This window comes from Gorilla gorilla, chromosome 8 (assembly GCF_029281585.2).
Source record: "Gorilla gorilla gorilla isolate KB3781 chromosome 8, NHGRI_mGorGor1-v2.1_pri, whole genome shotgun sequence".
NCBI lineage: Eukaryota > Metazoa > Chordata > Mammalia > Primates > Hominidae > Gorilla > Gorilla gorilla.
This window is the reverse complement of record NC_073232.2, coordinates 64,504,009-64,516,995: the sequence shown is the minus strand read 5'-3', so window position 1 is coordinate 64,516,995 and position 12,987 is coordinate 64,504,009. Positions and strand designations below refer to the sequence as shown.

General features: G+C 33.8%; 1 protein-coding gene across 3 annotated transcripts in view; it reads left to right on the top strand.

The window, feature by feature from the left end:
• Positions 1–12,987, top strand: part of PRKG1 (protein kinase cGMP-dependent 1) — a 1,413,735-nt gene that overhangs the window by 266,791 nt on the left and 1,133,957 nt on the right. For all 3 annotated transcript variants that reach the window (XM_055354062.2, XM_019034965.4, XM_019034964.4), the window contains exon 2: positions 9,482–9,648. In XM_055354062.2, the coding sequence (XP_055210037.1) occupies positions 9,525–9,648 (124 nt within the window). In that variant the 5' untranslated portion in view covers positions 9,482–9,524. The remainder of the gene's footprint in view (positions 1–9,481; positions 9,649–12,987) is intronic.

Below are 12,987 nucleotides of genomic sequence, written 5' to 3'. Positions count from 1 at the left end.
GTTAGATCTCATGGTTTTGATTTGCATTTTCCTGAAGATTAGTGACACTGAGCATTTTTTATGTACTCATTGGCCATGTTTATTTTATTTTGTTGAGAAGTGTTTATTAAATTCTTTTGCCCATTTCTAAATTGGGTTATTTGGGTTTTTTTGCTACTGAGTTATTTGAGTTTCTTATTTATTTTGGGTATTAAACCCTGGTCATGTGTATAGGAGGCAAATATTTCTTCCATTCTATAGGTTGTGTCTTCATTCTTTTGATTGTTTCCTTAACTGTAAATAGGCTTTTTTTGATGTAATCATATTTGTCTATTTTTGTTTTTGCTGCCTGCGATTTTGAGGTTTTATCCAAAAAATCCTTGCCTGGATCATTGTCATGAAATATTTCCCCTATGTTTTCCTCTAGTAGCTTCATAGTTTTTGGTCTTGCATTTAAGTCTTTAATCCATTTTGAGTTGATTTGTTTATGATGAGAGATAAGGGTCTAATTTCATTCTTCTGCAAGAGTATAACATTCCTACCTTTGAAAAATTAGAGATAAATCAGTGGAACATTTGCTTTTGGATTTTTATAAGTGGAATAATTTATTCAAATTGTCAGTGAAATTAAATATTGTGGGCTTAGAAGTCAAACAGATTTATCTTTAAATCCTGACTCTACCTGTCACTTACTATTGTGCAACATTGGACAATTTATGTAATTCTCTGAGTTCTACTATGGCAAATTTAGAGAGTCAAAAATGAATCTTAAATGAGGGAAGGCTCTTTTTACATTGTGGAACACAGAATAACTACTTAATAATTATGAATAGTGGTAATAATAAATATTAATAGTAGTAATACTACTACTATAATAATGACTAATGTTATTGTCAGTATTGGGTTAATTTTTCACTTTGGTTAAGAAGCTTGGTAACCACAGAGCTTTTATGACTAGGAGCATGATTGTTTGTTTTAAACTTTTAGTTATTTTCAAAATTACTCAATATAAACACCATCTCACTTAAGGAAGACTCTAAATGTCTAATGTATTAAAGCCTTACGCAAAATAATGGTTGGAGGTAAAACTGAACTGAGTATGTCAGAGTAGAAAATCTGCCTTGTGAGACATGTAGGACATTGTAATGAAGCGAAATTTGGCTCCAATTTTCTGGAATTAAGTGAATTGAGTAAAGTAGCCAAGTCACCATTTTCAGTCAAGAGAAAGTGTACACTTTGGGAAAAGGGGGTGATAGAGAATCATGCTGTATTTCTGCCATTGAATACAAACTGTATTTTTACTAGCTGTATTTTTAGTTTAAAATTTAAAATATAAGGTAATCTGTCTCAGAGATTAAGTCAACAAGCATCTTAACAACAGAATTATTCTAAAATGATTTCTTTAATGATCAATTTGAAAATCAAGTCATTGCAGTAATTGAAATTACAACATGTAACACATAGTGGTGGTGTGAGTTGCTGGGTTTCAAAGGACTAACAGTAACATCATGGCACTCAAGGTATGCCCTGATGATAGGGTTGCCCAGGGTGGTGAGGAACTTGTTCATAGTGTATTCATGCTGACCTTGTTGGAAACAAATGAGTTCTGAGAAATTTCAATTATTTAGTGCCTTGAAAGGTAAGAAAAAAATACTTTAAAACATTGAATTGCAATTAGACATATAAATATCTGACATTTTTTTTTCTCAGTTATTACCCTGTTTTGCTGTTTGGGCATCTAAACTTCAGAAATAGAGTTAGTTCTTAATAGATCAGGCCACATAGTTCTTAAATTATGTAATGAAATGCGTACAGTCTTATTTATTCTCAGGCAAGGCACTTTACGTTACTTCTGTGAAACTTCACGGTTTTAATTCCATGATATGAGAGAGGAAGCTTATAGGAGAAGAGCTTGATCTGGATTCTTTTGGAAACCGCTCTATTTTTAGTTAGGCTCACTCGTAAAATGCATCTCTAGAGAGCTGAATGACTTGAATAGTTGAATGAGAGACTTTTAATATTGACATTTTGGAAGTGGATGAACACCTAAAAGAACAATAATTTTCTTTTTCCTCAATTAATATAAGCCTGCCCCATCTGTTAACATGTAACTAGTGATTTCAAGAGCTACTTAGCATTGCTCCTAGTCAATGACAGTGAGGTGAGAGTATTAGTTAAAATGGAGAATACTAGTTGTATTTTTAGTTTTAGAGAAAACTCCATACTGTTTTCCCTGGCTGTACTAATTTACATTCTCACCTACAGTGTAAACTTTGGGAGGCCGAGGCGGGTGGATCACAAGGTCAGGAGATGGAGACCATCCTGGCTAACACGGTGAAACCCCATTTCTACTAAAAATACGAAAACAAACAAACAAACAAACAAACAAAAAAGCCAGGCATGGTGGCAGGCGCCTGCAGCCCCAGCTACTTGGGAGGCTGAGGCAGGAGAATGGCATGAACCCGGGAGGCGGAGCTTGCAGTGAGTCCAGATCACACCACTGCGCTCCAGCCTGGGTGACAAAACAAGACTCTGTCTCAAAAAGAAAAAGAAAAAAATGTAGTCCCTTTTCTCTGCATCCTCTCTAGCATTTTGTTATTTTTTGTCTTTTTGATAATAGTCATTCTAACTGGTTTAAGATGATGGCTCATTATAGTTTTGATTTGCATTTCCCTAATGATTGATGATGTTGAGCATTTTTTCATATACTTGGCCATTTGTATGTCTTCTTTTGAGATATGTTTATTCAGATCACATGCCCATGTTTTAATCAAATTATTATTATTATTATTATTATTTTAAGTTACTTGTATTTTCTGAATATTTGTCCTTCGCTTGAAGCTTGCAAATATTTACTCCCATTCTTCAGGTTGCTTCTTCACTCTGCTGATCATTTCCTTTGCTATGAAGAAACTTTTTATTTATTTTTTGACATAGTCCCATTTGTGTATTTTTGTTGTCTATGCTTTTGAGGTCTTATTCTTAAGACCTTTGCCTAGACTCGATGTCCTGAAGCAATTCCCCTGCTTTTTCTTCTAGTAGTTTTATAGTTTGGGGTCTTACATTTAGGTCTTTAATCCATTTTGAGTTGATGTTTTGTGTATGGTAAGAGTTAGAGATCTAGTTTCTAGAAATCCTGCTGGGTGTTTATTCAAAGGAAAGAAAATCAGTATATCAAAGAGATATCTGTACTCCCATATTTATTGCAGCACTAGTCACAATAGCCAAGATACGGAATCAATCTAAATGTCCATCAACAGATGAACAGATAAGGAAATGTGGTACATATACCCAACAGAATACTATTTAGCCATAAAAAAGAATGAAATCCTGTCATTTGTAGCAACATAGATGAACCTGGAGGACATTGTGTTAAGTGAAATCGGTCAGTCACAGAAATATAAATACTGCATGTTCTCACTAATATGTAAATTGAATGCATAAAAGTAAAGAGCAGGATTATAGTTATTAGAGGCTGCAAAGAGTAGGGATGAGGGAAAGATACTGAAGGGTTGGTTAATGGACAAAAAATTATAGCTACATAAGAGGAATAAGTTCCAGTGTTCTATAGCACTGAAGGATGAATATAGTTAACAATAATTTATGGTATATTTTCAAAAAGCTAAAAGAATTTTAAATATTCCCAACACAAAGAAATAACAAATGTTTAACATGATGGATATGATAATTACCCTGACTTGATCATTACACATTATGTACATGTATGAAAATATCACTCTGTATTCCATAAATATGTACAGTTACTACATGTCAACTAAAAAGGAAAAAAAACGAAGGAAAATTAAGTTACCATCTGAATGACATTTGGGCAAATAAATATTTTATGGGCTATCTTCCCTTTCCACATCATTGTTTTTAGACTATTAATGTTTCCTCATGATTTCATGATTTAATTCAAAGGAACTAAATAATCTATTTTAGAACTGCAGGAAAAAAGTTAGAAGGCAATTGACAATTGGTAAATATTACAATGTATGTAATAAAAGATAAATATTATTGTTCACCAAATAACTATGTCGCTAACATTAATTTTGGCCCAGTGATTCCTTTGTTTTGTATCAAATGCTAATTATAGGTCTGAATTCGGCAAACAGTTTTAATTTCCTCATGACTATTTTTGTCATAAGATTGGGATAGCTATAGCAGAGTTGGTTGATGTGAAAATACAGTGTGAACCTTGTTGAAAACTGGTTTGTGGTTTTGAGGGAATATCTAAATTGGCCAATAACTTTGCAGGATTAAATTTTATCTTTATGTGGGCTGGTTGGTAGTTCTTAGCTCTTAGCCAGCTTATATCTACGGAGTTCATTCAGAAAAGCTGTTAGGCAAGAAATAGGATCCATGGTTTGGGCAGAATGTTAACAGTTGTGGCAGCAACAGGACTACCATTTTTCTTTCTTATAGGTATTAATCAAATATTTCACAATAGATGGATGGAGTTGTCCTTTGAAAATAACTCGGAATTAGAAACTTTTAAGAGGCTCTGCAAGGAGTATGTCTGTGTGAAAGAGCTGTGGACTGTCATGTCCTCAATGAAGACTTGCATATCTGAGTTCCCAAATGGATAGACAATACTGTAGGCCAAGGTGACTGTGAAAATCATTTATTGCTTCCCCTGACATTTGATCCCAAAGTTGACCATTCAGTGCAAAAGAAATTTAGTGAGTGATGTTTTTGGTTAAAAATTTTTATTATAGAAGATTTGTGCTACATTTTCAGATTGCTTTAGCTGATTTCCATTCTTAGCAATAACTTAATAGCTTTGACTATGTCTTTTAAAGTGCCTGGAAGTCTTTTTTAATCAAAGAGATCAGATGTTAATGCTCACATTTCTGGGCAAGGCTGTTCTTGGCATGTTTACTATTGCCTGTGACCTGACTGAGGGGGAAACTGATCTAAAACATGAGTGAAAGTAGAGAGTGGGCACACTTCAGGCCTCTGGAGATAGTTCTTGAAATTGAGATGATACCTAATTCTCTCCTAATATGTAAGAGTTGCCTGAGAGTAAGTGATTTAAATTCCAAATAAATGTAAGCTTTATGAGACAGTGGTTCCCAAGAGTTTCAATTATAAAACTCCCTTATTAACATGATAATCAATTTTGCTTTCAGTATTCATTCATTGATGAAATCCACAACAGAAAACCTCCACAAATTTAGTAACATTTTACGGTAAATTTATATCATTTATTCTTTATGTCTGTTATATTGTCTATAAATCATACCCTTTTTTATAGTCCTTCACTGGTGTTTGGAATAAAATAAAACTCTTTATTGTAGTCTTCAAGGTCCTATGAAACCCATCCCCTGCCTACCTCAGTGATCTTATTCTCCCATCCCATTCCTTCTTTCTCACTGTATGCTTCAACCATACAGGTCTCCTTTCTGATCCTTGAATATATCAAGGTCATTCCAAACTCTACACCTTTGTCCTTGTTTTTACTTCTACTTAGAATGCTTTTCCTCATCATCACTGCAATAGAGAAGACAATGGTTGGATCTCATTGTCATATAATCTTTATTTCAGGGAGGCCTTCCTGACCACTTAATCTGAACTAGCCTTCCCTACACCTTGAAATAACCCTACTGTTACTTACATATTGCTAGCCTACTGTATGGTAACCATAATGTAGAATATCCTTTTATTAGCTTAAGAAAAACTAATGGGGGCCTGTTTATTAACAGTGAATAGTGCTGGCTCCCTTATTTGAGAAGTAGGTATATGTTTTCCTATACTCTAAAATTGCCCATTTTTACCTAAGATTGTGTAGAAAGATAATTTCTGTCAAGTATTTTTTCTTTATATTCAGAAATTTTCTCTGTAATAAGTAAATGGGGAAATGGATTTTCCAATTTATTTTTCTAAAATTGAACATTTGAAAGAACTATTGCTAATCCTGGCATTAAATTATCTGGGGATATTATACCACCTCATGAAATTTTTAAGGAAAGAAAGGATTATCATGTTGGTTTCAGAATTTATAAATTAAGTTACACTAAATTCTTAGGGTGTTAGAAAAATACTCTATATCCAGTATTGTGCTGGAGCCAACTTGCGCTGGCTCATGTAAGATCTGCTTGTTAATTTCCAGGAACTTTGCAAATAGGTTGATTTTGCATGAAAGCTTGAAATTGGCCATGGTGGGAGTATTTACACCATGGAAATTGGCAAATGCTACACACCATGGCTTCCTCCGCTTTTCTCCACCCAAGCCAGACAGCCAGAATACCAGCATATCATTTTATATAGCTAATATTTCAGAGGCTGACATTTCAATGATGACAAAGGAATAGGGATAGCTCAAATGAGTCAAGTCACTTTTATGGGTGTTTAGATTTAAAAAGCCACACATTTTGGGCATGAAAGAAAAATTATTGTGTAAATAATTTGTACACAAAGGCAGATAGTAAAGATTAAAAAAAATCATGATCTTTGTGGTTGCTTCTTATACCTCCCAAGTCAGGCTGCTGAATTATTTCAAAATATTGTTAAAATATATACTCTGGGTTGAGCAGATGGCTACCTTCTGGTACTTGTGATATCGGCTTTCCCCACCTCCCATACTAATAACCCAACTCAACTCACTGATTTTATATGCATTATATCTTAGTTACAGTGAGTGTCTTAGACCATTTCTTTGGGGAAAGAAAGGGATTCAAAGAAGAATTAGATGGAGGCCCTGATTAATTATAGTCTATAATGTTGGAGAAAGTAAAGACTAATGAGAGTTGACCTAAGGTTTTCAGTCCTCAATAGGAAAGGACTTAAAGGAAAATTACATGAAAAGGCAGGGCTTTGAGTATTATTCTCTGACAAGACCATCTTTGGGGTTGTACTACACAGAGGCACAAGGTATCTATCTTGCTATGAGAGCAGAGACAAATTGTGACAATTCAGAAATAATGCTATTTGGCAATATCTGTATGAAGGTATAAAATAGTAAGATGTGGTCCTATATTGATTAGTTTCTTTTGAAGTGACAGAACAGCCTATATGGAAGCCTCCAGTTTGTTTCTTCAGAGACCTGCAATTAAATGTCCTCCATCCAAAATAAAATTTGAGAAACAAAAACATCCTGAAATCCCGTCCTTCCCGTCCCACACTCTACATTCAGTGATAAACAGTTGGAAAGTTTGGATAATTCTAAGGAATTGTGTTAGGGCTCATTGTTTAATCTTTTGCAATATCTTCATCAAACAGATTAATAATCTTATTTATGAGAGGGGAGAAAGCGACTTCAATCATATTTGGATGGCGCTAATTATAATTATGTTCTTGGAAGAGGGCTTCATTTTTAATCTTGCTGAATTTCTAGAACTTAAATCTTTATAGGGCACTATTAATACTTCCTAAAGGATAATGTATCATCTGTATGTAGCTGAACAAGTTGTGGTTGTTGATTAGTTTTTATTGTACAAGAAACTATGAACCCATCAAATGGCCTCACTCTCTTACAAAAAAAAAAAAAAAGAAAGAAAGAAATTTTTAGGAAAGAGAAAATGTAATGCAATTTGACCAAGATTAATTTTCTGAATGCCAAATAAGCCTAGATTCTTGGAAAATTAATCCCAGAATAGGAGATCTCAGGAGTCAATATGAAGGTGCCACTGCTATTCTTGAGACCAGGAGTGGTGAAGGTAATTATAAGGAGGGGTGAAGATAATACTGCAATTAATACTGCTACAACCTTTATCCCCTACCATTTACTGAAAGTAACATTTTATTCTTCGGTCTTCACATATAAACCTATTCAGCTGGTATTTTTAAAATATCATTTTGTAGATGATAACATGGAAATTCAGAAAAGTAAGACAACCCACTCAAAATTTTTGAGGTGTCAGGGCTAGGATTGAAACCCAAATATATGTCTCTTCAAAACCTATGTTTTTGTTTTTTTTTTTTTACATTTTAATAGGCACATACATTCTTACTCTAAAATCAATTTTGTATCCTGCATTTTCACTTAAAAATAATAGAAGAATTTCCCCCATGCCATTAACACTCCTCATAAACAAAATTTTAATGGCAGCATAACATTCCACTCTAGGATTATTCTTCATAGTAATGAAATTTCAATTGTTTTTATTTTTATGTGTATCTTTGCACTACTTAAAACTGAATTATTACAAAACATAATGGTGAAGGCTAGGCTGGTTAGACTGAGGTCTAGATGAAAAGCCTCCCAGAAATGGGGAGGGAAGACTAACACTTTAGTCAGTATTCACTACCGCAGGTCATTTCCCTGGAAGCCACTTGCTAAGAAAATGAGGACAAAGGTCAGCTTGTATTTAATTTTTTAAAAATTAAGACTTTTAATATGACATTCCAAATGTGCTGTCTCCTCTCTGGATTGCTAAGTTCTTTGCTTTCATCTTATCCGGCTTCTGACTTCTCTGATACTGCTCTGATTGTCCTCCTCCTGATAAAATATTTCTTAATATTTCTTCCACTTTGATTTTTTATTCTTAGAAAGTCATTTGGAACTTCTTATCCCAGCAAATAAATATCCCAATGTTTTAAGTTCTGCTAAAACTTTCTCATTAACCACTGAATTCCAATTACAAAATTTATGAATATGTTTCCTACTGACTACCTGTATTGAATCCCATACCTAAAGCATGTTGCACTTCAAACATCTTGTTCAATAGAGTTGTATCTGCCTGGTTACCTCAGTCTAAGCTGCTTGAAGAAAGAAATATTCTCTAAAAAGCATGGGACATGTATAAAGAACTGTTGCATTTCTACCAGTTGTTTCAAATAGCTAAGTAGGAATCCAATTCTTTTTTAATCCAAAATATTACTTGAGCAGTATTATCTTCCACCATTTACTGAAAGTAACATTATATTCACCAGTCTTCACACATAAAGCTGTTAGGTTGGTATTTTTTTAAATACTATTTATAGATGACTGGCATCTTAGTAGACACTGGGCATAAAATAAAGAACAAATTTAAAATGATCCCTGCTTATGTGGAGCATTAAATATAGCGGAAGAGGCACATAAAAAATAAGTAAACATTTTTTTCTATAATTGTGTATAGTACAATACATCCCTGATGTTCTTTTATAAATATAAACAGTAGTAACAGTATTTGTTCTGGAATGTTGAAATTTTATTCATGTTTATTCTTAAACTAAATTACAAACTTTAAAGTATGTATCCATTGGTTTTCTAGCAATCTTTGTGATTAAGAAAAAGTCTAAAGCAAAATGGACTTGTATGATTTCGTTTGTTGGTTGGTTGGTAGGTCACTTATTCATTAAATGATAGAATACTTAAAAAAATTCTTAGTGCCTTTTTTTTTTTTTTTTTTTTTGCTGCCATGGAACTACTTTGTTCTCCAGTCTTCCAGAAAATTATTGGATTCCTAACAAGAAAATACATTTGTGGTGTGCCAGAGCACTCTATGGGGCTGCTAAACCTCTCAAACTATGAAAGAGCTTGTCAGATGTGCCAGTAAATCTTCCCTCTCTTGCCATAGGTCCAAGGATCTTATAAAGGAAGCTATCCTTGACAATGACTTTATGAAGAACTTGGAGCTGTCACAGATCCAGGAGATTGTGGATTGTATGTACCCGGTGGAGTATGGCAAGGACAGTTGCATCATCAAAGAAGGAGATGTGGGGTCACTGGTGTATGTCATGGAAGGTACGGTTTGTAACTCCAATCCTCTGACATTCAAATATTCTTTTTTCATCTTATCAGCTGCTCACAGATGGCAATGCGTTACATGGAAAATTCCATTTTTCCTTCTTTTATTGAGAAATTAGTTTGAGAAGAGTTGAAACACTACTTAGATAAAGTGGTTAACTAATTATGGGAAGTGTTTGTATTTAGAATATTAATATGAGAATCCAGTATTTTTTCAGACATGGAAAAGTTAAAAATGTGAAAAAAGAAATATAGTTCATTACACTGAATATTCTGCATGCAGTCAGGTCACTGAGCAAACATACAAAGCTTCAGCAGAAGCTCAAGATCACTGGAAGTATTTTTGGTCCGATAATTTAAGCATCTTCAACTCTCCCCTTAACTTTTAATATGTGACTAGTTTTCCTGCTATGAAGCTTCTGTAAAAAGAAAATGTTTTTCATGTGTATGACAGAGGCAGACAATAAAGGTTGAATGGAATATTACCTGCCTAATTAATAGGAATGATAGCTTGTTTCATACATCCTGTAAAGACTAATATAGAAAGTGTTTTGAAAAAAACTGAGGCACGCACTGTGTAAATATGTTTTATGCCTAGCTAATTTTTCATAATACTTCTTTCTGACCTGAAATCTATAATGACATGCTTTTCTTTTGTGGGAAGAAAGTAGCTTGAGATAATGACTGAATCAGCTTGGAAGAAAGTGAGTTCAGAAATACCTATAATGTAAGATGGTGACACATGAAAACCAGTTTCTTAGGTGGTGATTAATGTTTTATCCAAAACATTTGTGTGATAGTGTCCTATAATTATCAAACTTACAGGTCATTCAGAGAAGTGGTGTATTTGGGCAAGTCACTTAATTTCTCTGTTCCACCTAACCAATTTGTAAAAAAAGAAGATATTCTTTCTTTCTGCCAGTGGTTTTCAACTGGTGATGATTCTGTCTCCCAGGGGACATTTGGTGATATCTGGAGACATTTTTGGTTGTCACAAAGGGGGTGATGTTGGGGGGACTGCTGACTTCTGGTGGGTAAAGGCCAGGCGTACTGCTCAAAAGGGTAGCTGCCCAGAACAAAGATTTATCTGGCCCAAAATGTCATTAGAACCAACATATGAAAAATCCTGCATTCTGCCTTCTTTACACGATTGGTATAAAATGAGATAATTTGTATAATGTTTAATGTAAAGTATAGAACACCACAACATAATAATAAGTATTATTTCTATTAAAATCTTGACAGTATATAAGAAATATTCTTTCTTCAATCAGCATGCACCTTTTATTTATTCTTTGTCATTATATGTTAGGCATTCAGTTTTTAAGTAGTAATTTCTATCATTTTTTTCCCTTATAGTTTTCACCTTCTATGTCAACAATATAAAATTCTTCCCAGGCCAAAAAATATAAATATTCATTTAGACGTTCTTCTGGTGACAAAACACAATAAACAAAAATACACGTAATGTACACTTGGCAGAGAATTGCAAAGAAAAGAGATGAAATTATAGGACAAGGCTATATGTGGATAGTGAGCAGAAAGGATGGAAAAGTGGCAAAAATATATAGAGGTCAAGTATAGAATATAAAGATAGAGGCAATATCTTAAGAACTACTAACAATTAGAAACCACGTTTAAAGCACTTCTGAGATTATATCAATAGCTTCATATGATATTATTTTTCAGGTATTATATTGGTCAGCGCCTTTTAATAAAACAGCTATTGTATAAAGGAAAGTATACTTTTACTTCATCTCTTTTCCAGTGCTAATTATTGCTGTTTCATTCAAGAAACCACAATTTTGAACACCTGTGGATTCAATGTTCCTTCATCTTAAATATTTCTTACAAAAGTAGATTTCCAAACAACCATGGACATTATTTCTAAAATTTATTCATGTTGTCCCTTCTTACTAAGCCTAACTGAAAGTCTTCTAGCTATATTGGAAGAAGCTTGGGAATAATAGTTAATATTTGTTAATGTTTAGAAAATGCCCAACACATAGAACATGCTTTTTCTAAATATTGTTTACATATAAAATTTATTTAAACCTCAAACAATACTGTGAGGTAAAGGCTAATATTTATTATTTCATTTTGTAGATGAGGAGACTGAAGCTTCATGTGGTTAAGTAATTTGCCCAGGTCTCCCAACTAGTTTATAGTAGAGTCAGGATTTATACCCAGCCTATTTGGATTCAGAGCTCAAACTGTTAACTATGGGGCTATGTATTAGTCAGGACTCTCCAGAAAAGCAGGACAAATAGGATGTGTGTGTCTATACACAGTGAGAAGGAGATTTATTTTAAGGAATTTGTTTATGTGATTGTGGAGGCTGGCAAGTCCAAAATCTGCAGGGTAAGGCCCATCGGTCAGAGATGCTGTAATTCGAGTCTGAAAGCCGTCTGCTGACAGAATTTCCTCTTTCTAGGGGAAAGGTGGGACTTTTTTCTGTTTGACTGACTGGATGAGGCTCGCCCACATTATTGGAGGGTAATCAGCTTTACTCAATGTCTATTCGTTTAGGTGTTACTGAAAGAATATCTTCACCAAAACGTCTGCAGTAGAATAATTTTTGAGCAGCTTTCTGGTATTGTGACCTATCCAAGTTGACATGTAAAATTAAACATCACAAGTCAATCAACCCCTTGTTAACTTGGCGCCCATACATATCTTCTTAAACCATATTTAATTTTCAAATAAAGACAAGAACAAGGACATACTTCCACCTAACATGATTCAACAACCCTGTGTACAGCTGCAAATTTACTAACCCTTTCCCCAAAAGAAGACAGAAAGTTCTTGGGTGATGTTTACTCACCTCATTGATATCCCATAGCTTAAATACTATGATGTGAAGTTAACAATACTTAAATACTATGATATAAAGTCAATACATCTTATGCTACATGATAAAGAGATAAGAGAAGGAAGCAAACGAAGTTATTTGATGCAAGCACGCACACACACACACACACACACACACACACACACACCCGAATGTAACAAAATAAGAAAGAAATACTCATGATAGATGATATTGCTTCCCCAGGTAAGTATACTAATATTTTCCCCATTGCTTCATGATAATTTTAATAAATTTTCTTTATCTTCCTTTTATTGCTAGATTGACTAAACAGCACATTATCTTAATTATCCTTTTAAAAACAGGGTTCTAAATAATATATCAATATTCAGAGTCACAGCTTCTGCAATGATGTTGATTGCCTTCAGAGTCACAGCTTTTGCAATGTTGTTGATTGCCTTCAATTAAACTCAATAAAATGACTACAATTTTATAACCTGATGCCGATCTTTTCCTAAATGGTAATT